Source organism: Erithacus rubecula, assembly GCF_903797595.1.
Source record: "Erithacus rubecula genome assembly, chromosome: 5".
In the NCBI taxonomy this organism is placed as follows: domain Eukaryota; kingdom Metazoa; phylum Chordata; class Aves; order Passeriformes; family Muscicapidae; genus Erithacus; species Erithacus rubecula.
Genome location: NC_136687.1, coordinates 16,849,263 through 16,872,329, shown reverse-complemented (window position 1 = coordinate 16,872,329; position 23,067 = coordinate 16,849,263). Strand labels below are relative to the sequence as shown.

The window sequence follows — 23,067 nt, the reverse complement described above, 5'->3', positions numbered from 1 at the left end:
TTGATCCAGAAGCATAGAGAGGTGGGCAGGCAGGCAGCAGAAGCCACAAAATCACACAACCCATGTTAAAAACATACAGAAAATGCAAAGAGTAGAAATGTCCCAAAGGTTCTTAGGTAGGACATGGGATTTTGGATTGAACTATAAGAAATTCTTTGTTATATGAAACATCCAGCAAACCCATGTCAGCCACTTACAGGAGTATAAGAACCAGAGGAAGACAAGCAGTGGAGATTCTAAGACTAATTGCTGTCTATGCTTCAGAGGACTCCTAATGGTACTATTCAGCCAGAAATGGCACAAGTTACAGTTCTCACATGAACCTTCCTAGAGCTGGCCTGCCACAATCACTGGCACCCAAAAATTCATACAGAATAGATAAAGGAGCAAATACTTCTGGCTAATATCCATAGCTGTGTCTCTTCATTCAGAGTGGAAGAATACATTCCTAGACTGTGCCTGAGCCATCCAGTAGTGGATTGCTGAAAACTCCTCCTACAGGAATTTCTGAAGCAAAGGGAACAACTTCCTCCCCTACCTTGACAGGCATTGCTGATTCTCACCCTTCTGAACTATGGAAAGAAGCTGATAGAAGGCACCTTTCCCTGTGAACTGGGGCCTGAAAGACACTTTTCAGCATGAGGTCCTCTCCAGCACAAATGATTCTGTGGTGTTTGGCCTCTTAAGGTAGGATGACCTTTGTCTTGCCTGGGAACTTTCTTTAGAAAGGTTCACTTCCAATCTGATGGGGAGGAAACAGAAAAGAGGTCAAGAGGTATCCAAATTTGCTCTGTGAGCTGCAGAGCCTACAAAAGCTGTATGCCAATGGATTTATGTCCTTTGTTCCTCATCCTCCCATTCAACTGGATGCTGTCTCCTGCTTCACATCCACCACTCCACTTCCAAGTGTTCCTCCAGGGCTACAGGAGGAACATTTTTCCCAGCAGTAGCTCAAGCTCTTTCTCACCTCCTTTCACTGTGCCCCAACTTCCTCTGCTCAGTACCCGAAAGTCTTAGAAGGCTTTCAGTTGTTTTGGCATGCCAAGGTCAGAAGGGAGTACCCATTGTTACAGAAAATAAGAGAAATAGCAATTCAAAATATTGAAAATTGCTGAGTCTCAAAAAATTGCTGAAGCACCTTGGCCACCAAAATAGCTAACCAATTTTCTGCTTTTTTGTACAGCTCTACAAAACATTCATGTTGGGTTGAATTTCAACTTACTCATATTTGCAGTAAAAAATGGATTAGTCTTCTGTTTGTCTTACAAAACATGAACTTTTCATTCTCGGAACCGAGTATTTCAGCAGTATAAAGATCTGGGAAATTTCATTGTTATTTTCTTTTGGAAAAGATTCTTCAAAACATTTTAAATTCCTGGAACCAAAATATCTGATTCTCACACAAATTCAGACCAATTTTTCCTAATCTTGAAGAAAAATTCTCAGACAAGAAAAAAAAGTTTTCTAGAGCATCAAAAAGCCCCACACTCCTGTATTTACCTTCAGCTGCAAAGAAGGGGAGCACTACTTATGGCTATTTTACAGATGGAACTGAAGCTCAAAGGCTAAATTACTTACCTGCTGCCAGCCAAAAGCGTGGTGGAATATGGAACTGACTACAACAGCCTTATTTTCCAAGACAATGACTTAAACACTGCACCATTTTTCTTGCAAGGCCCACACAGTCTGCACTATGGAGAAAGAGACTTCGGATCACAGGTCCGACCTAAGCTTTGACCTGAACTTTGTGTTTTGCTCTCACCTGTTATACATTGTCCACATAGAAACAGTGCATATTCCACAGCACTTTCTCAGAAGCTGGAAAATAATTTCCTTCCACTAGCAAACATACTTTTTGAGTTGTGTGGCACAACAGAAAAAGCCAATACAGCTTTTCATTTACTGCTGCATCTGCATGTTAACATGAAGGTCAGTAGGAGTGTACACAATACAGAGAAATTGAGTAGTTAATTATTGCTAGACTGCAAGAAGGGAAAACACATGCTTTAATTTGGTTTTAAAAAGAGCAAATCATAAGAACTCCAACTTCTGGGCTGTTTTCTTGTAGGAGGGCACACAGAGTAAAATTCACAGTAATTGGAGGCTGTTGGATGTGCTTTGAGTATCACAGATAAAAAAATCCCCTCTCATAATTTGGAATAATCTCAGTAAATAATTACAATATTCAGCAAGAAAAATCCCTTTTGATTTTTTCAAAATCCTGTGGAATTTTTCTTGCTGAATATCACACTCATTTATTGAGATTGTTCCTTCCCACACATGTGTGTAATCTGGCAATTTGCCCGTATCTTTTGCCATATTTACTCCTTCTCAAGTGTTTGTACTTGAGGGTTACATTGCATCATCAACAATCTGCAGCGCTTCAAAACTAAGCTGTGTTTACACCAAAGTGCTAGATTTGCTTTTATGGAACAAGTTTTAATAATTTCAAAATATCAGCATACAACAGGCCAAAACCTAGTACAACCAGTTTCTGTTGGGATGTCAAACCAACAAAAACTTTTAAAAAGACCTTAAAGTTAAAAGCTTTTCTTCAGTCCTTCAAGTGCTGAAGGTATATTTGCTGTTCACAATCCAGCTATAATAAATAAGCAAAATACATTCAGGTAACAGGATAGAGATAACAACTTTAAAAATATTCTAAGAAGGCATTATGCCAAAACGATCTGAACAATTTGATCAAAATTAGCAAATTTGTTTACTCTGCAGAACACAGGCCTAGTCCCTCACAACCACCAAATTAGTAGTAGTTGGAGGTTATGAAAGTAGTGAACAACTCTTACTTCCAGAGCAAGACAAGAGTCCTGGAAAGCACAGTTCACTACATTGAACTTCACTCATCACTGAGTACCTGGAAGAAGAGGCTCATGTCAAGCATCCATGAGCAGAATAAAGCATTGTCTCAAAGCCAGCTGCAGGACTGGAACCTAATCCAAGAGAATTGGGCAAGTCTCCAGGCAACTGGACACGGCAGAGCAATCAGAAAATGTGTCAGTTCTGGATAATTACTGCAGTACATACCTTATTGGCGTAATAGTTTTATCCGGACAGAACAGTAAGAAGTTTGAAAAAAGACATTCACTATTCCAAAGCCATGGCCCTTGAGCCCACTTTATCAGATGGAACATGAAGGGGAAGCAATGCTCATTAATACCAATATACAGTTTTTTAGTTTAGATTCACTTCAGTTTAGATTCACTTCAGTAGCACTCAACTGCTGTAAATTCTGTATAAATTGGCAATTACAAAACTTACCAAGCCTTGCTACACTGGAAGGAATTAGTGATCATGACTGACAGACATGTATAGTTCTATAAATGCTAAATAACTGAGTCCAGGTACTCAAATGTTTAGCAACATTTAAGTAATACGAAGGCAAAAGGCTCGGCACCAGCCACCAGCAGCCACTGCTCTGAAGCCATCTAACATTTTTCTAGGCAAGATCCAGACTCAGCAAATTGCACAACTTCACAAAGCAAAGATTGTCTTGTCTCTTAATTTCACATTCTCTGTCACCTCATTTATACTGATGGTTCCATACTACCATGATACATGATTTTTAAGCATATATTGCCAAGTGACAGAAGCTGCATAATAGAAAAATTCCCACATTCCCAGAAAAAATTTTTGAGTTGTAGCTTGTCAGTTGCAGCTTGTCAGCTATCGATTGAGTATCTGCATTCCAGCAATGTTTTATTTTCACTGAAGAGGTATTTTAGATGAAAAAACTTTCCTCTTTTGGCAGCAACACTTAGCTTTGTGCCAGTTGCTCTGTCCTATGTAGTGAAATTTCAGACTGAAAGAGGGTGGGTTTAGATGAGATATGAGGAAGAAGCTCTTCACTGTGAGGGTGATGAGGCACTGGAACAGGTAGCTCTGAGGCTGTGGATGCCTGGAAGTGTTCTAAGCCAAGCTGGATGGGGCCCTGAGCAGCCTGGAAGGTGTCCCAACTCATGGCACTGGAACCTGAGGAGCTTTAAAGTGCCTTCCAACCCAAACCAATTTATGATCCCTACTGAATGAGTACACTTAACTCTGGCTCCAAGCATCATGGAAAGGAATCAAACACAGCCACATTTTCCCAGAGAGCAAACAGAAAATATTCTCATGCTTAGAGTGATAATAGAGGACTAAATAAAAACTAACTGAGCAGGAGAGGTGTGTCTGAGTGAGAGACTAATGACAAAGACAGCTAGAAATAGAACAGCAATTAGCAGAATGGCAGTTTGGAAAATAACACTGTAAACATGGAGTCTTTCATCTGTTGTCCCAATAAAAGTGTGTGATGTCCAAAAAGATGACAAACAGCTGACAATGTTAGGAATAACACTGCGCATACATGCTTCAAAAAATACAGGATCCAGCAATGATCTTTAAAATGTTGTGTGTCATAATTCTACTTAATTACATTCATTTTCTCCAAGTTGAATCTGTTTTGCCTGCAAAAGTAACTGGTAAGAAATCTCCTTGGGTTTATCCAGACCCCTGAGCTCTGTCATTCTATTTCCTCCCCTTGTCCTATGGAGGAGCAGGAGTAAGAATGGCTGGGGGGACACCTAGCAGGCAGCCAACACACTTTCACACACACTTGCAAAACAATGAAAAAACTTACACAGTGGTTTAAAAATTTTAATGTACAAATTTACACTCACCATGTTGTAACTTTTAAACTAGAGAGGAAATTGCAGTAGTCTGCATGATTTATTCTACCCATAATTCTCTCTGTAAGTGTCTACACATTAGAAGTAAACCCTTTTTCCTTTTCTCAAGGAAATATTTCACTTCTACACTCAATCATTCAGCTTTCTAACAGTTTGTGAACTATGCACCAGCATTCTCTCTCAAAACTAGCATGTTTTTATCTCTTGGGATTCCAACCAGTGGCCTTTGTTGCTCCTCATGTGCCCACACAGCATATTCAGAATTCTCCTCCAGCGACACCCAAAGACACTTCAGTGAAAGAAGCAGCAGCTGAAGAAGTCCATCTTCAGTTTTGCAATACACCCAGCCGCCAATTACTTTCTTCCAAATGGATCTGACCACACTTTTAACCCTACAAATCAAACATCAGAATACCAGCAATTGATAATTTAGACTGTTGGAGAAAAAAAAAACCAAAACAGGTCTGCTACTCCAGCTTGGTGTATTGAACAATGAAAGAAGCCAACAATTTCTGCACTGAATTTGCAGCTCTACTTAAACTTGCAAAAATATACAGAAAGACAACCTCATCTTGATCCTAAACTTCAGAGAATGGCAAAATTTGCCACACTCATAGGTAAGGTGTTCTAATATTGTTGGATCAATCATTTAGAATTGCACCTTGTGCTTAAATTTGTCTACATTTCCTTTTCAACTAATGGTTCTCATAACCTATCAGCAGCTAAATTCAGAAGAAAAGGAGAACTTATACTAAGAAGAACTGGTCATTAAGTACCTGCATCTTGGATAAATAAACCAGTCCAGTCCTCCTGAATGTTTAGTAAAAAAACCAGGTTTATCAGACCTGTATTCCATAATACCCTTCCTACTTCTCATCAGTATTTCACCTATCTCTCTAGAAAGCAAGTCGTGCACTAATGATCTAACCAGTAGGTGTAATAAGGTCATGGTTTAAATCCTGTTTGATTTTCACCTTCTTCTGATGTTAGGCTTTTTCAAAAACAAAAATACATTACCCTTTAACATATTCAGATATTACATGTTTTTATCAAGACAGGCACTCTCACATTTTTAATCAAGAAATGTCAGCCTTGCATAATGAACAGCCATTCCATTTACCACTATGAGAAAATGAACTATCAAGGATAGTCAGCTATACTTGAATTTTACTTCCCTCATATGTTTTCTAAGCTCTCTACTGTCAAGAGCCAAATGCTGGATCCAGATGCTATTAGCATTGCAATCCAAATTTTCCTTCATGTGTAGTGGATTTCTGCATGGCCAATCCATCCATGAGGCCAGAAGGCACTGCCAAAGTGCTGATGATCTGTTTCAGCTGAGTTCAGTATCCCACAAAACTAGGGTGCAACATGGTTCTTTATAGCTACAGCTCAGCCTATCCATGGATCTTGCTTGGTCTGAGCTGGTTTAGAAATTGAAACTGGCCTCTGTTTAAGAAAGTGTGAAGACAACAGAAACTCCACAATTTATTTGACCAGTTAAGTAATTTTAAGATGAGTTTCATTAAAACTGCAATTTTTCAGTGAGAAATTAGCCTAATTATTAAAAATAATTTAATGTCAAGTTTATTAAATACATTTTCATAGAATGTATTCTTCACATATTATTTAAATCCATGTAAATATTTAGGCCTTACTTCAAGAGGGTCTTTAAAGCAACTGATACAAACACAAATCAAATGTACCTGCAGGCTGAATATCCTCTTGAACAATACCAGCTCGGTTCATTACCTGCTCTTTCTCTGGAAAACAGAACAAAAAGGACACTACTTAAAGAAAATACCAGTTATCTTGATTGCACCCAATAAAATAATCTGGAAAATTTTACTAATTTTAGATGCAAACAGTAAAATTCTGCAGAATGCAAATGTAGTATTCCTACTTCACCGAGAACCTAATAGTCTGTAGTCTGTAAAGACTACAAACAATAAGATAATCCTCTTAAAACAATGCCTACTGTTTAGTAAAGATGCCAAAACACTTCCATGGTCCCAGCACTTAAGGAATGACTAGTACTTTTAGAAACTGTCATTCATATGCTCAACATAAAACTAGTCAAAAGATTTTTTTCTTTTGGGTGATTCCCATTTTTAGGCCTTGTAAGATTTTGCAAACAGATTTCATGACAGCACCTACAAAATTACTGCTTGTATACTTAGTGGAATTCAGTATCTGAGGGATATTTTCCCATACGTTGGGTCTGTCTTTTTCTTTGGAAGATTCAACCACTTCAACAAAGAGAAATGGAGAAAACTACACTATTTTCCCTTACTAAGTGCCCCTCCTTTTCTTCCACTTCCAGTTACACACTTCACCACCACAGTGGTACTCAGAAGCAGGAACTCAAGAACTCAAAGCTCAGGTGAATTAACCTTTTGCCCACACCACTGAACTTTTGAGGCCTTTAAAAACCTGCAGGGTGTGCATTTGCAGAGGAAGCTCAGAACTAAGTTAACCTTAAAACTGAAATTTTTCATTATCCTGTCCCAATAGGAATGCACTGGCACTACATGTTATCAGGATGTCTAGGTACAAGCCTAATGCTACTGGAGACCAGCAGGAATATCACAGAAATTGAATCTCCTTGCATGGTAATTATCTATCACTGAGCACGGTAATTACATTTAATCTTTTTCAGCAGACAAAATCTCAAAGGAAAAGGCACAAAACCCAGAAAGGGAGAAGATAATATATTAGGGGAAGGAACAAGACTTTCTGTAGGACATGAAGGAGAAGGATATTTAGCCTTGAGTGAAAACTTAGAAAGATAGGGGCAAAACCAGGAACCAATCTGAGAGTTGTGGGAACACACTTGGGTTGAACAGCAGGAGCTGTTAACTGGTCAGGCAAAGAAACCAGTGCAAAAATGTAAGAGATGATAAACACACAGGGCATGAACAGTCAGTAGGGAGACTGCTGTGGAGCCTGAAAACAGCTTGGAAGAAAGGAGGACAAGAAGGACAAGGAAGATTCGGTCTTGACAACAAGAGAGCCACCTCACAAGATGGGGAAGGAACAGAATCTCACAATTCCATTCAGGAAATCTGTGAAAATGAAACAAAGAACAGCTGTCAAGGCGCTGTTTTAGTTAATTCATGTGGAAAAGGTCTGTGCTGAAAGCCTCAAAGTTTCATCATTGCCACTAAACTGCATGTTTCACATGAGGAAACAGTCTTTTTTAAAGCTAGATACAAGAAAATATTAGATACAGCAAAGCCACTGACTGAGGTACTAAAAATTACAACGTTTCTGTAAGAAATTAAGTTAAACTCCTTTGCACACAATTTACAGTTCATATCAACAATTTGATTACATACAATTTTTCCAGGTAGCTTTCATCTTATTAATTACTAGGAACTTCTCTGAAGATGTTTGAGAATCATGCAGTAAAGACTTCCTCCTGAATGTTAATATACTTCACTTGTATAGAATTTGGAAGATACACAAGAAAAACAAGAATGAAGAAAGAAGAGACAGCATTTCATGTTTACATAGATCAGTGTCACTCCAGGTAACTAAAATTCATTCTTGCCTTTCGCATGATCACATGCTATGTGATGCTAATCAAAATGCCCATCTTTTGGGACACAGCATCCTCAAACACAGAAATACAGAGTATTCACCCACAGCTCAAGCCAATACAGGGTAGGAGCTTCTACAGAAATTGCCATACAGCTTATTAGACTGTACTCAGTACAAAGGTTAAATACTTTTGTTCAAACTTCACAACTGTGAAAGTCCACAATTGTGCCTCAAGCACTGTGATAACAAATGCTTGTACCTCTCATAATGTAGAGATAAGCATAAAAAAACCTCATTGGAAATGAATAAAGGTGATTTCAGATGGAGATTCAGCAGCAATAAGTAAAGTTTAGAATCAGGTAACAAATCACAAGTTTGTGCACTTGCAAACTGTGTATCAATCATTTTATGTCCTAATTAGAGATTAAAAATTCCTAAACTGATAGGAAATATCTACTCACATAATTCACAAATACAAAGGACGACATGCTCCACTAGTTCTGTCCTTTCCTTACTGCCAAGCCACATTACTAATATAGTATTTTTGGAAAGTATAGCATGAGCAAAAAAGATTTAGTAATAGTTTTCAAAAGGAACACAGAGTATGAAACACAACTGCAGGAAGTTTCACAAATATAGCAGCCTTGAATAAAAACTTGCTTGTAAATTAAATTTTACTTGAGCTTTGAGACAAAGCCAAAGCCTCTCCAATAAGATCAGTAAGTCTGTTATCCTTTTTCCTTCCTAGAAATCTTCAGTTGTCTTGGCTGATTAACCACATTTATCTTCACGTTATCAGCTTGCTTAGTTTCATAAAAAATAAAGAGAGGGGGCAAGGCTGGTTGCACCAGAACTTTCCCCCCATTTTCTTTGGCAGTATTTCACAGAAGTTCAGGAGTAATGGGTGCTTCCCCTAAGGAGCACCTGCCTGGAGCTGATGAGGTTTCACACTGGAGCTGCAGGTACCTTCGAGGGCTTCCTGGGTAGAGTCAGTTGTGGGCTTTTGCAGATTTTCCTGGCATGTGTTTCTGGCAGGAAAGCGGGGCTTTTCCTCAGGAGTCAGTTTCAGAGGCTCTGCAGACTGAAACCAGCTCTAGCTGGTCACCATCACAACTGGTTGACAAGTTTTAACTTATATTTCCAACGGCAGAAGGGAAACAGAACTCGAACAGCTCATAGAATCATTGGATAGTCTGGGTTGGAAGGAACCTTTACAGATCATCTAGTCCACCTCTCCTGCACTGAGCAGGGACATCTTTGGCCAGATCAAGTTACTCAGAGACCTGTCCAACCCGATCTTTAATGTTTCCAGGGATGGGACACCCACCCCTCCTCTGGGGATAATCTGTTCTAGTGGTTCACCAGCACTATTATAAATCAAGTATTTCTTCTACCTATCCTGAATTTACTCTGTTTAGTTTAAAACCATTACCTCTGCCCTATTGCAACAGGCCCTACTAAAAAGTCTGCCCCAGATTTCTTACACGCTCTCTTCAAGTGTTCTACAAGGTTTTCCCGAAGCCTTCTCTTCTCCAGGCTGAAGAACCCCAACTCTCTCAGCCTTTCTGCACAGGAGAGGTGCTCCATCTCTCTGATCTCAATTTCTTCAGCAGCATCTCAATCTTCTAAGGCCGATAACTTGAGATAAGAGTATGGCGAGCTGTATTATTTCGGTTTTCAGGTATCTCCCAGCGAGCAGAAAGCCCCTCGGGAGTCACCCACTGAAGCAGCAGCCCCAGCATTACCCCAAGCCCGGGCACAGCCACGGCCGAGCCCAGACAGCTCCCCCCGCTCAGGAACTCACTGTACTCCTCGGGCAGCAGCAGCGGCCGGAAATAAATGGGGTAAAAGGCGGCTCCCACCACGGCCACGAAGGCGCCGAAGATGCCGAGGGTGCGGGACAGCCCGGCCATGGCCCCGATCCGGCGGACGCGGCGCGGGGCCTGCGCGGGCCCTTCCGGGACACGCCCGGCCCGCCGGAGAGCGCCCCCCGCGGCCGGCGGGGCGCAGCGCAGGGCCGCGGCCGCCGCGCCGTCAGCCCGGCCCGGGCAGCCCAGACGATGCGCCCCAGTCCCGCCGCCCCGCCCTAAAGCGCCGCGCCCGACAGCGGGAGCTGTCCCTGCCCGGGACTGCGCCGGTAGCGCGGCGCCGAGGCGGGAGGGCGGGGGCTGCCGCGGAGCCGCCACGGGAGCGGGCGGGGGCGGCCCTGCTCGGGGATCCCGCCCGCTGCCTGCTGTACGGAGCTGCAGGAGCCTCCAAGGCGCTGCGCAGCACGGCCGGGGCTGGGCGTCCTCTGGCCCAGCCCCTCCGCACCTGCGGCGGCGGAGCGGCGCCCTGCCCTGCCCTGCCCTGCCCTGCCCGGGCGGCGGCCCCTCCTCCAGGAAGCCGGATCTGCCGCATCCTTGTCGCCGGGCCGCCCGCAGTGCCCGTCGCGCTGGGCACCGCCGCCGCCGCAGCAGCAGCATGCGGCCCCCGGCCGAGCCCCGCCGCGCCGCTCCGCTGCTCCTCGTCCTGCTCACGGTGAGTGCCGCCGGCCCCGCTCCTGCCCCGCGTCCCGAGGCGGCCCGGCCGGGCAGGGGCCGTCCCGGGCGGTGGCGGGTCGCGGCCGCAGGGCGGAGGGAGCCGGAGCTGCAGCCGGAGCCGGAGTCCGGCGGGGCGCTGGGGCCGCGCCGCCTCCCGCAGCCAGCCCGCTGTCCGGCCCGGCTCCGCGCCCCCTCCCAGCCCCCAGGGTCGTGCTGAACCGAGGGACGCCGAGCCGTCACCTGCAAGTGCTCAGCTTTCTGCCCTGGGTGACGATAAACTTCTAGAGTGCAAAGAGCGGGAGGCCTTTGACATCTGCTTACAGATGTACGACTGAGCATAGTGCTGCACTGGCGTATGGAAACAACCGTGTTTTAGGGCCATTTACTAAACTACTTTTTAATCTTTTTTGCTGCTAAGCATAAGCTCTTGTCAAAGTCTCTGTGTGTCTGTGCCATGTTGGTGCTGATGGAGAGCAGCAGATCAACCCCTCTTTTTGTCATGTCTTCTTTTCACGCATCTCAAAATGTAGCGCGACGTGTTGGGCATTTGCAGGTGAAGGGCTGCGGTTATCTTCAGGTTTTGTGCAAACAGGTGCGGGTTTCATAGGACTGTGTGGAATTTCTGCAGGGCTGAACTCGTGGAGGGTCCTGTTTAGATCTCCAGCAAATGAAAGAATACTTACTCAATCATTTCTGTATTATTACACTACTGAAAATGCTCAGTTTCCTAATGCTTGCAGTGTTTGCCTCCCATATTGATTTCTGTCCCAAGATTTGATGGGATGACTTGGGCTAATGCATTCAGATTCAGCAGAATTTAAGTAAAGAAAAAAACCAAAAACATTTACAGCTTTAATGGCTAAGTTGCCCCACACAACAAAGCCTTTGTCTGTCTTGTTGAACTTTGCCTAGTTCATGATAATATTTTGAATTGATGTATCTGGCCCCTTTAGTGTGCTGGAACTTTTATATTTAAGTCTCATAATCACATTCCATGTGTAATCTTTTCATCCTTGTTTTATGTCAGGGGTGATGCAGATTTAACTCTGCCTTGTCTGATATTACAGGAAGGGAAGATGCTTCCTCACCAAGTAGGAGCATTTAGATGATGCACTCTCTATGCACTGTGTAGTGGCAACCAAGTAGTATCAGAGACTCAGCCATGGTCTGGAAGTTTATGGTGTGCAGTCTGTGCCAGGCCTCCATCACCGTGGGGTTTATCAGGGTTCTTTGTTCCACCTGTTTACTGGATGAGCCTCCAGAAGGGTGTGTTAGGTGGGATGCAACAGCAGACTCAAATGCACTTTATGCATTTTGGCAGCACATTAATACTGAGTAATACCCAGGGACCAAAGAATGCAAAGTAAAAGGCAGAGCCATTTAGCAGATCAGGCACTACGGGAAAGGCACTAGCTCAGCAGAGCTGTAGCTAAACTTAGGCATCTGCAAATGTGTTGCATTGTGCTTAAGTACTCTAGGGACATCATGGAAATTGTTCTACAAAGAACTGGCTTTGGGTTTCGGAGTTACTTCTTTGGGATCCCCACCACAAAGTTTCTGCCATTCACTGGAAATCAGATTAACATATTCATACATGCTGCATCTTTGTTAATCAACTGTGCCAGACCAAGCTGTCTTTACTGGAGTCTAGTTTCCATCTCTCTGTATTGGATAACCACTGAGAAAATTGAGTGCTGGCTGTGTGTGTTTTGACAGTAAGTGTGTGTGTGTGGTAAGCACACATTAGCACCCCTATGCTTTGTAGTATCTACCTGGTAGACTTCTGCATCTTGTGATGACCACATGGCATTGTGTTCATAGTATATTACTACCTTCCTCGTGACACAGCCCCCATATCACAGAGATTAAGCTACTTGCAAGTACTCCTTATTATAAGATCAAGAAATATGAACTATAATCATCAAGTACAAGAGATTTGGGATAATTTGTTGCTGCTGCTATGGGCTTTTAATGTTTTTGAAAGCATTTAAACCAAAGAAGAATTGTGTTGGAAATGTAAAAGAAGCTTGTCAAGTCAAACTCTGAAAGGTATTCAAATTAGTACTGAAATCAAGGCTCTCTCATTAGCTTTTATCTAAGTATTTGTGTATGTATGTTATTCCAGCATATGGTAGACACCATACCATGTGTTTCAATGGACACCAACCTTCTATTGCTATTCCTTTTTTATCCCCTTCAGTTTGCATAGTTTCAACAATATCAGAAAATCACAGAATATTCTGAGGTGGAAGGGACCCACAAGGATCACTGAGTCCAACTCTTTAAGTGAACAGCCCATAAAGGGATAAACCCACAATCTTGGCATTATTAGCACCAGGCTCTAACCAATACACATTTTGTGGAGTGGGAAATAAGACAGAGAGGAAGGCTGTCACTCTGATGAGCCTCGCTGTTGTAGAAAGCCAAAATACTGAGTTGCATAGTGTTTTATGTTTTTTTAGCATTTTATTTGTTCAAGGTGTATATTTTGGTGACTACATGTGTTTATGTTCAGCATCACTGCACATCTTGCTTGCAGTGTCTTCTGTTGGATACAGGAGGATAAAGAGCATTTGGTTGCAGTATGGAAAGTGGTTTAAGTGAGAAGTTTCCTAGGAACACTAAATAAATCTAGTGAACTAGAGCAAAATTGCCCATCTGCTTGCAATGATATCTTTTTTTCATCCAAAAAGTTCCCTCATTCAGTTATGTCTTCCAGTGTCTGCCCTTAATAAAGTCAAGATCTTGAAGTAAACAGCACCTCCATGCATAGTTGTGTTCCACTAACAGCCCTTGAGCTCTTTTGCACCTCTTGGGAGGCAGGGAACCGGGGAAAAATAGCATTTGATCACAGATAATAAAAAAAATCCAAAAATCTTCCTCTGTAGGAACAAGAAAGTAGTATAGGACTTAGTTCTGACTTTTCCTAATATTTACACCTTCACACGTCTTACTGGCTTGATGTTTTTACACTTTTTTAAGTGTAGTCTTAAAAGAGTGTCAACATATTCTTGAGATAAAAAGCAAAATAGTTTATCACTGGGGACTTTTACTGATCCCTGTATTGAATTGCAGGCAAGGTCTAGTCTTCCAGGTGCACAGCACATAATTTCTGTGATTAGAAATGTGCTAATAGCTAGGCCAAGCCATTTAAATATTTTGAAAAACACAGTGAAAAATGGATCAATCCAAGATAAATTTTGTTTTTTTTAATTTAATCTTAGCAAAGTTAAAAGTTACCCAAGACAGATTGACAGCTCTCATTTTGAGCAGTCTTAATGACCATCTTCCCTGGTAATCCTAAGTGACAATTCTGAGTGTTTTAGCCAGACCAGGGGACCTGGAACTGCTATGCTGGTAGCAGTCCTCAGAGCTGAGTAATCCCCAGTATCCTTGGCAGTGCATCAAGCTGGATGCTGACTGCAGGGCAGAAAGAAAAGAAGCTGGTTGAAGCCTTAGAGACAAGAACTTCAGCATGGAGGATAATGCTGTTGTATGTCCAGGCACTCACTCTCAAACTATGCGTAATCTACATAGCTGTGAAGAGCAAAAGCTGAGCAAATTCTGCCTGCTGATCTTGCTGCTCAGATTTCCAAGTCCATCTTCAGGATAGGAACATGTCAAAAATGAAACATTTCACGAATATTAATTAATTCTCAGGAAAACCTTTGTTGTTTTTTTGTCCTGCATGACAGGTAACAAAATCAGCTAACTTTTTAAGAAGATAGAGAAACATCAGGCTGTGGCAATTCTAGCAAACAATGAATATATGCCAGTACATTTTCAGGTACACTCCTTAGGCCTGATCCTAGAAGCATGTTTAAATAGTGTGACGTGGAAGTTGCTATCTTACTGGATTCCACTTGCATGAGGGCTGAAGGATACACCCTGTAAATACAGTTTGTTTGTAGAAGCATGTGTAACTTTGAGGCCTTGATGTAGGGCAGTTGTTACCATTAAAATGATGGTGGCTCTCCAGTAATCCATGTCTTCTTGCTGGGTAAAGGAAACCTTATATTTTGGAGTTTAAGTATGGTATATAAACATGCTGATGCAGTGTTCTGTTATTACTGTAAGCATAGGAGTAATCACATAGTCTTAGATTATCTGGTTAACATGTTTGTGTTTTGGGTTTTCTTCCAGAACTTTGTGCTGTCCTTTGGAAAGGAGACACTACAAACAACAGCAGTTACTCCACAGTTTCAGAAGAATATGGATTATGCAGACTTTATCTATTTAAATATTTTAGAAAAGAAAGTTCTTAACAATTCTGAGGTTTCAGTTCAGTACTTATGTTCTAAGCCTTGTATTGTCAGTTTGGAAGCAGTAGCTTCCTCTGAGTTCAGGACTGGTGTACCAGTGTATAGAAGGAGATGGAAGGATGAGAAGAACCTTTATGTTAGCAGAACTCGACAAGTACACTTGAAATTTCCAAGCATCATGGTTTACAGAGATGATTATATCCTCAGAAACTCAATAATAGTGCACAGTGTGATACTGTATGCGTGGATTAGTCACAAATCAGCTAGCAACTATGATGATGAGCAGAATGAAGACTACCAGGCTGCAGTGGCCAAGAATTACACATTTTTAGAGGCAGTTCCACCTTTTGAACGGCCTTATAAGGACCACAAAGTTTGTCTTCAGTGGGGTGCTGACTATTTGTGGATGCTCCAGGCCAATAGGATACCTCAGTGCCCTCATGAAAGTGGTAGGTGCAATGTCACTTTTTTTTCCCCAAGGGAACAAATAACATCTCTGGTAAGCTGCTTACTGGTAATAAATAGTAAATGTTACATACAGTGGTTTATTTGGGAAGTGTTGTTGAACATGTAATCTCCATAACTGTGAGGTTAGAGTTGCAAGTTGCTGAAGCCATCCTGCTCTTCAGATTGTTTCATTGCAACCAGCCTGGAAGTTGGTGGCAACCTCACTCCCTATTTTCTAAGTGTATTCAAATAATTTTAGTCAGAACTCACCAAAGTCAGTGGACATCATTACTTCATCTTCAGACAGAGTTGTTCAGTCCCTTACTATATTATTTCAGAATCAATTCTGCAGTTCATGCACACATAATCCTCACACAAGTGTTCTCTTTCTGCTTAGGATGATGGACTCACATTCAGAAACATATTTTCAAGTCTTTTTAGTGAGCTTTATAGCACCTCTTTTTTTTCCCCCCAGAACCATTATGAACAGGCATTTTAGGGAAAAAAAAGCAGTAGTTTTAAATAAAAAATCGTGTCTTGCCAACTGTATAGATTACTGAAACAACTTTTCTTTCTAGACTTTTTGAGTTCTTTTTTTTCTCCCTGCCTATCTCTAGCTTTATACTTGCTGACAATTCTTTTGCTCTCAATACATTCTCAAAGCAGAACACTAGAAGGAAAAAGAACATTTGTTTCTAAATGGTTCTCTCTGAGAAAATCCCATTATGGTATTTGTGTTATTTATTTTCATTACATTGGCATGTACATTTTCTGAAGAGGAACAGGGAACATCCTACTTCCTTTATGGGCTTTCTAAAATACTTGTTGGAGACAGCATGTAATATCTGACAACACTGTGAAATATCTTATTGGCTGTATTATCTATTTCTGTTACTGATTAAATCAGTTTAATGGACAGTAGGAGGAAATATTCGAATTTTGTTTCTTAAAATAACATTGTAACAAATTGCTCAGGTTTTGGTTTATTTTGTTGATTGCTTGATTGATTTTTGATTTTCTCTAGGCAAGCTGATGATATGTCATGACATTGAAGATTTTTCTCCTGTTTTTTAGGACACACAGCTTTATCAATTTTATTACAGGATTATCCATATTAGTTAAGAATAGAATTGGTATCTATGCATGTGTATAATATATTGAAGCACAAATGGAGAGCAAGTCAAAGAGATGTGGAGAAATGTCACTTAGGCGTAACCAAGGCTAGGATGAGATTTAAGTGAATAACATAAATTAAAGATTTCTTGTTTACTGACTGGTTCTTTAAGTATCTTAGATTTAAATAAGTCTGTTCTTCCCCTGCTTCTAATTCCATCTGGAAAGAATTTCACTTTTTGTGAGTTATTTGGTCCAATACTGTAATATATTTAACAGCAGCAAGTGAGCTTGTATATAAGGACTTATTGAGAGTTTGTGTTAACTTTTGATCTGTTGTGTGATTTAAATGTTTGACTGTAGGAATGTGAGTTAATTGATTAGTTTCTATGCTTTCTGTCTGTCAGATTTAGAAAGGTTGTATTTTGCAGATGGTGTCCAGGTTCTCGACTTCATCTACGCTTCCAGTGGGGAAAAAACAGGAATTGTGAAGAAATTTGAACAGTTTGAAAACAAAGAACTTGAGACAGTCAGACAACATCAGATTGATTATCCCATGTAAGTATAGGCAAGTAACTGCATGGGGCAATATTTGGTTTTTGAACGCTATAGAATGTACTTAAACTCTTGGGCTATATCATAAATTAAAGGCATACTTCCTACTAATTGGGGAAAAGATGCAAAAGGAGCCTAGTTAGCAGTTCCTTCTGATTCTAGTTTTGGACAAGCTTAAGCTGAACCTCAGGAAGATACTTACAGTATGTGTTAGTGCAGTGCTGTGCCAGAGATGCCAGTAGAAGGTGTTTGAATGGGTCAGGTACCCTAGTTAGGAGGGTGGGTTAGCATTACCTGCCATCATGATAAGACTGCTGTCTCATGACTAACTAGCCTGGGGTTTTCTGCATTACAAGCAGATCTGCATTTCTAACATTGTTTGCAGACCAAGAGCAGAGTAGGATCTCTTGCAAGGGCAAGCAGCATGAAGCAGCTTTATCCCTATAAATTTGCACTCTAGTTTATTTTGCACCTGACAAGCCCTTATTGATAGAGTCCTCTGCCTAGATAAGTCTTCCAGCTTGAGCTCACTCCATTTCCTTCTACCATTGCTGTGTAGACCCTCCTATATAGACAGGAGTGCAGTTCCTTAGCCCCTGCACATTATTACAGAGTTACAGAGGAATCGCTCTTGCAGGGTCATCTTGCTCTGCTCTGGTCCCCCTTCCCAAAAATGTCATGACTCTCCAGTCATATTTTGCAACTTCAGGGGAAAAGACATATACCTCCCTTCCACCAGATGCTCTCGCCCTGGCAACATTATTACAAAAGTAGGAAATGATTGCAGGAACTGGAACTTGCCTGCAGGTTTGCATTTGGCCTGTGGTCGCAAGTAGAGTGCCAAGAAGACCTGCCAGAGAGCACAGGTTGCATGCTAAACTTGGACACATGCAATGTAGTAGCTCTCAAACCATAACTGAAGCCATGAATACAGAGCAATTTTTAGCTCCTAATCTCTTCTGGATGGCTGACAGCCTGATTCTCTTTGCCCACCAACACAGTTGCATTCTGCTTCTGGCAATGAGGCACTCAAGCTCTGGTTTAGAGTATATGGCATGAATTTATGCATCTTTGTATCTGCTCCACATATTTCTTGCCTTCAGCTGATGTCTTCAGTGTGTGTTGTGGTTGTATGACAGCATGGGGTAGTTCTGTTAGGAAGAGGAAGAGAACTCTTCAGTTCTTTTTCAGTTCCATCTATGTGAGCAGTGATTCCCCACTGTACTAAAGAAGTAGATATGTCTAACTAGGTTTCTTGTTTGGTTTCAGTCAGAGATTTGTAAAGAAAGAGAGCCTGAGATACATAACTCATTCTGGAGAGCCTTCAGCAAGGACTGGCTGGGAGTGTAAGGGACTGCTCATGCTGTTTGGCATTCTGCAGCAATGGGGATATGAAATGAGTAAGCATTGTCCCAAACTCTGTCCCAAGAAATGTGTCCAGAACAAACACAGTCTCAGACTGGCAATCAAGGATTAAATGGAGACTGAGGCATTTGAGTTTACTGTATTGGCAGAGATGAAAGTTGAAAAGGGCAGTATATGAACACATGAGCAGCATTTCTAGAAGCTAGGTTCTAGAAGCATTTCTGTGTTTGCTTGTAGGTCCTAACAATCAATAAACAAGTGATTGTCCTTTACAGACCTTTCTAACTCACCCATGTACATCTCTGGAGAAAATGGTGTTACTAGTGCTTAAGGTATAGTTTCCATTAGGGAAAACTTAACTACCCTTGCATTTTTTATAAAGCAGGAGAGCAGGTATTAGGCTTTCAGACCTACTGTGGTTTAAGTTTAGGAAAAGATAGAAAGTAGTCATGGTAAGCAATTTTTTCAGAGAGAAGCAAGGCAAGCTGATCCAATCCTAAAGTATTATAAACAAATATTGACCATTTTTATTAAGTATAGAAATGCAAAAACTTACTATCTCTTTCTAAAAGTCACTAAGAAAAGTGAACTATTTCATCAGATATGATAATAATTATGATGTTTTGCTGAATTGTACATTGGAGGTACAATTTACAAAGTCATTCAGCATTGACCTAACTGCTGTGGCAATGTTACAGAAATAAGTGATCAAATTTCTGTTAAGAGCATGGAAGCAGATTTAGTCTGGCACAGATGAACTCCTTAAAATTAGACATTGTGGTATAAATTCTGCTTTTAGTGCCTCAGCAATGTTTGAAGAGAAATTTCTGAATACATAGTGCTGTTGATGTTTGATTTTTTTATTTTGCACTGTTCCATAGTTTGCAGAGGCTCCACCTTTATTTATCCTGTGATACTTCTGTGACAGCTATTCACACCTATCTGTGCTGTCCAGATGATGGACTCGTTTCTAACTGCTTCTCCCAAGCACCTTTTCACAGTTCACTTTTAGTATAGATGACAGAGCTCATAATTGTTAGTGGCTTTGACAATCAAGATGACAAGACCATGAATCTGGGGATTGGGTACTGTAGTCTGTGTGTAGGAGGTTGGCTCCATTTTGTCTCGGTTGTGTTTTCAGTTCCTTGCTGATGTAGGATCTGGAAGTAGCTCTGATCTGGCATTCTGGAATGGATTCAGATAACACTTCCTTATTCTCTTCTCCTGTTGTTACCACAGGAGTCTGTGGTTAGAGATCAAACATCCAAGAGACATAAGTGTGGTTTTTCTGAAGGTTTTTGCTGCAGAGGATGTGTTCTATTCTGAAGATTACATGTGTGACACAGGTTTGCTAAATTAAAGTGAAATGCATGTTTTTCAAATTATATAGACAGCTTTCTCATCAGCAGGAATTTTTTCTTTGCTTTTGCTCATACAGGTTCACCGTTTCAATCTGGCTATATCTACTCCATCACTGTGAAAAGGATCTGTGTGGTATACTCTACTTTATTGATTCAAAAGAAATGTATGGTACTCCTGCTGTGTTTCTAAATGAGGAAGGTAAGGGATATTATTAATGGCTTTCAGAAGAGGTCTAATACAGTCATTATCAATCCATGCCTAGGAAAACATTTATAAAAATATATTATCAGACCTATTTTGTGAAATTATTCCCTTGCAAAATGCTTCTTTTTGACTGTAGTGTCTCAATAGGAAAGCAGCTAGTAAATTAACAGGAGAAAACTGAATAGTTGCATAGCATCTAGTCTTGGCTAACTTCAGGAAATGGTGCTTTGTCTGAAGATTAGCCAGGAACATACACTGAGATTAAACAGTCTTACCTCAAAGAACAAGCTTTCTTATTATTACTGAAATGTTATTTTAAATTGATCTTAATTCCTGTATATATATACAACATGACAATTTTTTATAATTTTTTTTTGGTAATTTGAAGTAGCCTCAGAAAAAGTCAAAGTCATTCAAGGTCTTGCCTACACTGCAGTGTTCAAGAATCAGTTTGTTTCCCTGATCCAGAAGAAACCTAAGAGATAGGACTGTCTTAGTCTGGCAAGACTTACAGCAGGGGTCTGTTCTTGTCAGAAGTGGGCTGTGAGCTGGATGGCAGGCTCACAGAGGAAATAAGCATGCAGAGTTTTAAAAGTGCACACCTGGCTTTCTCATAATACCATTTTTTTTTTCTTCTTTGCAAGTTTGACACTGGTCTCTTCCTCTCTGTTATTTTTGTCATTTTCATTTTCTCTGTCATGTAGCCAATTTTGATAATTAATTTTTCCATTATAAACTGGATACTTTTCATTGAGGAACAAAAAAAATAAATAAAAATGGAACTCATCAGCTTAATATGAGGTTTACTTGATGAGGTTTTTTGACCAATTTTATTGTCAGTGTTAGCCTAGGTTATCATAATAGGCTCTTCTGGTTTTAAAAGCTCAGATTGTGCATGTAGCTTCTGCAGGTCCAAGAAGTGGAGGGTAGAGTCATCTTATACTTGATCATTACAGTCACATGCCACCAGTTGAGTGCTGAGCAGATGCCATTATTTACTGGTCCCTTCTGCTGTTTACTGCAAGTCACAACTGCTTTCTGATGTTTGAGATCAACTGTGACAGCCTCCCTGTTTGCCTTAGGTTTAAACAGTCTGTTTAACCCTGGTTTTCAGTCTGTGGTTTCATGTGGGAGCCTGAGCATCAGCATCTGAGATGTGTAACTGAAATGTGGGGCACTGTCTGTGGGACTCTGAGAGCTGATGTATGGCTTGGTGAGTGCCCAGATTTCTGTCCTTGCTGATGGAGAGGATGAAGATGACAGAATCACTGTGAACAACGCATTAGTAAACCCATTCTTACTGTTAATGCTTCTGTGGTGTTTATTTTCTTTTTCTTCCTTTTTTGCTCTCAGGTTATGTGCATATTCAGATGCACCTTATGAGAGGGGATGATCTTGCAGTGAAAACTAGCTTCAGCCTTCCTCTGAAGCAGTGGTTTCGACTGGATCTCTCCTTTAAGGGTGGACAGGTATTCTTGCTACTGAATTACAGGATCAAGGCTGACATCTGTGTAATTTGATTATGCCTCTGACAAACTCTGTAGTAGCAGAGGCTGAAAGAAATACTGTAAATTGTACATGCTCACATAGCAAAAGAATGAAAAATCTAAACCGAGAAGTTGTGAGGGAATGTTTAGATCATCCAGCTTTGGGAAATCAACTTTGATTGATTGAGTGGGATTGAGTGCACCCTCAGCAAGTTTTGTAATGACACCAAGCTGTGTGGTTTAGTGAAGATGCTGGAGGGAATGGATGCCATCCAGATGGACCTGGACAGGCTTGAGAGGCGGGCCCATGTGAATCTTGTGATGTTCAACAAGTCCAAGTGTGAGGTGTTGCACCTGGATCAGGGGAATCCCAAGCACAAGCATAGGCTGGGCAGAGAGTAGATTGAGAACAGCCCTGGGGAGAAGGACTTTGGGCTGTGGATCAACAGGAATCATTGAATCATTAAGGCTGGAAAAGACCTCAAAGATTATCGCGTCGAACCTTTGACCTAACACCACCATATCAATTAAAACCACAGCACTGAGTGCCACATCCGCTTGTTTCCTGAACACTTCCAGGGATGGCGACTCCACAGTTAACATGGGCAACCTGCTCATGAAGAAATATTTCCTAACATCCAATTCAAACGTACCCTGGAGCAACTTGACGCTAATAAATGTACCCTATAACATTTATTTTATTCTAATTAATATTTTGTGTTCTTTTAGATTGAAGTAAGCAGTGTCGGGAAGAATTTGAAAAGACATCATCACCAATCTTTTACGTAAGCAGCATTTTCCCCTTTGTGGAGTACTATGTGTGCATATGTTCAGATACAGAGAATGGGAGAAGGATAGCACACTGAGATTCTAACTGATTTTGAAAATGTCAGTGGTCTTTTTCTACACTATGCTTTCAAAACCAGTTTGCTTTACTGTGCTTACATTAAGCACAAGCTGAATATTTTTGTTAATGCCATGAGTTAATCTGGCACATGGTCTAGTACTAGAGTCTGATAACCTTCACTAGAAACTGATTGACAGGTCAGTGGTATTAAGATCAGTCTTCAAATGAACTTTTGGCCTTACTGGAGTTTAGTTTTACTGTTGCTGTGAGAGGTAGTATTTCATCAGGGAAATTGTTACTTGCCTTGCTTAATTAGAGAGCAAAATCACTACCAAAAATATTCATGCTATGTCCTTTATTCTAAGGAACTGAATATTTTTTAAAATGGATTTTTAGTTGTTTTCTTACACTATAACTTAAGATGGACTCTTTCTTGTGCAAGTAATTTAAAAATGCCGCTGTTAATAAGGGAACTACCTAACAATGAACTGCATGGCAGACTTCAGGATTCTTCATTCTCTGCTATGCTTTAAATCCAGAAATTGATAAGTTGCAGATGATAATTCTAGGAGACAAGTAACTTAAATTTTCGTATGCTGATTTTAGAAAAGTGAATGGGAAAAGTGAAACTGAAAAAAATTGAGGTTGAGTAAAGATACATAAAATATCAAAAGATAC

General features: G+C 40.9%; 2 protein-coding genes across 2 annotated transcripts in view; one reads left to right on the top strand and one right to left on the bottom strand.

Moving 5' to 3' along the window:
* Window positions 1–4,636: 4,636 nt before the first annotated feature.
* SMIM20 (small integral membrane protein 20) lies at window positions 4,637–10,739 on the bottom strand. The gene is made up of 3 exons (XM_079305914.1): window positions 10,030–10,739; window positions 6,389–6,445; window positions 4,637–5,074 (listed from the first exon to the last, which is right to left on the bottom strand). The coding sequence occupies exons 1-3, from the start codon at window positions 10,688–10,690 to the stop codon at window positions 5,037–5,039; spliced, it is 756 nt and encodes a 251-aa protein (XP_079162040.1). The 5' UTR covers window positions 10,691–10,739; the 3' UTR covers window positions 4,637–5,036.
* Window positions 10,740–11,201: 462 nt separating this feature from the next.
* Window positions 11,202–23,067, top strand: part of SEL1L3 (SEL1L family member 3) — a gene marked incomplete at both ends in the record, with an annotated part of 32,436 nt that continues 20,570 nt past the window's right edge. The window contains 6 exons of the mRNA XM_079306336.1: window positions 11,202–11,339; window positions 14,891–15,458; window positions 16,977–17,127; window positions 19,928–20,049; window positions 21,409–21,524; window positions 22,272–22,327. Coding sequence (XP_079162462.1) covers window positions 11,202–11,339; window positions 14,891–15,458; window positions 16,977–17,127; window positions 19,928–20,049; window positions 21,409–21,524; window positions 22,272–22,327 — 1,151 coding nt within the window. The remainder of the gene's footprint in view (window positions 11,340–14,890; window positions 15,459–16,976; window positions 17,128–19,927; window positions 20,050–21,408; window positions 21,525–22,271; window positions 22,328–23,067) is intronic.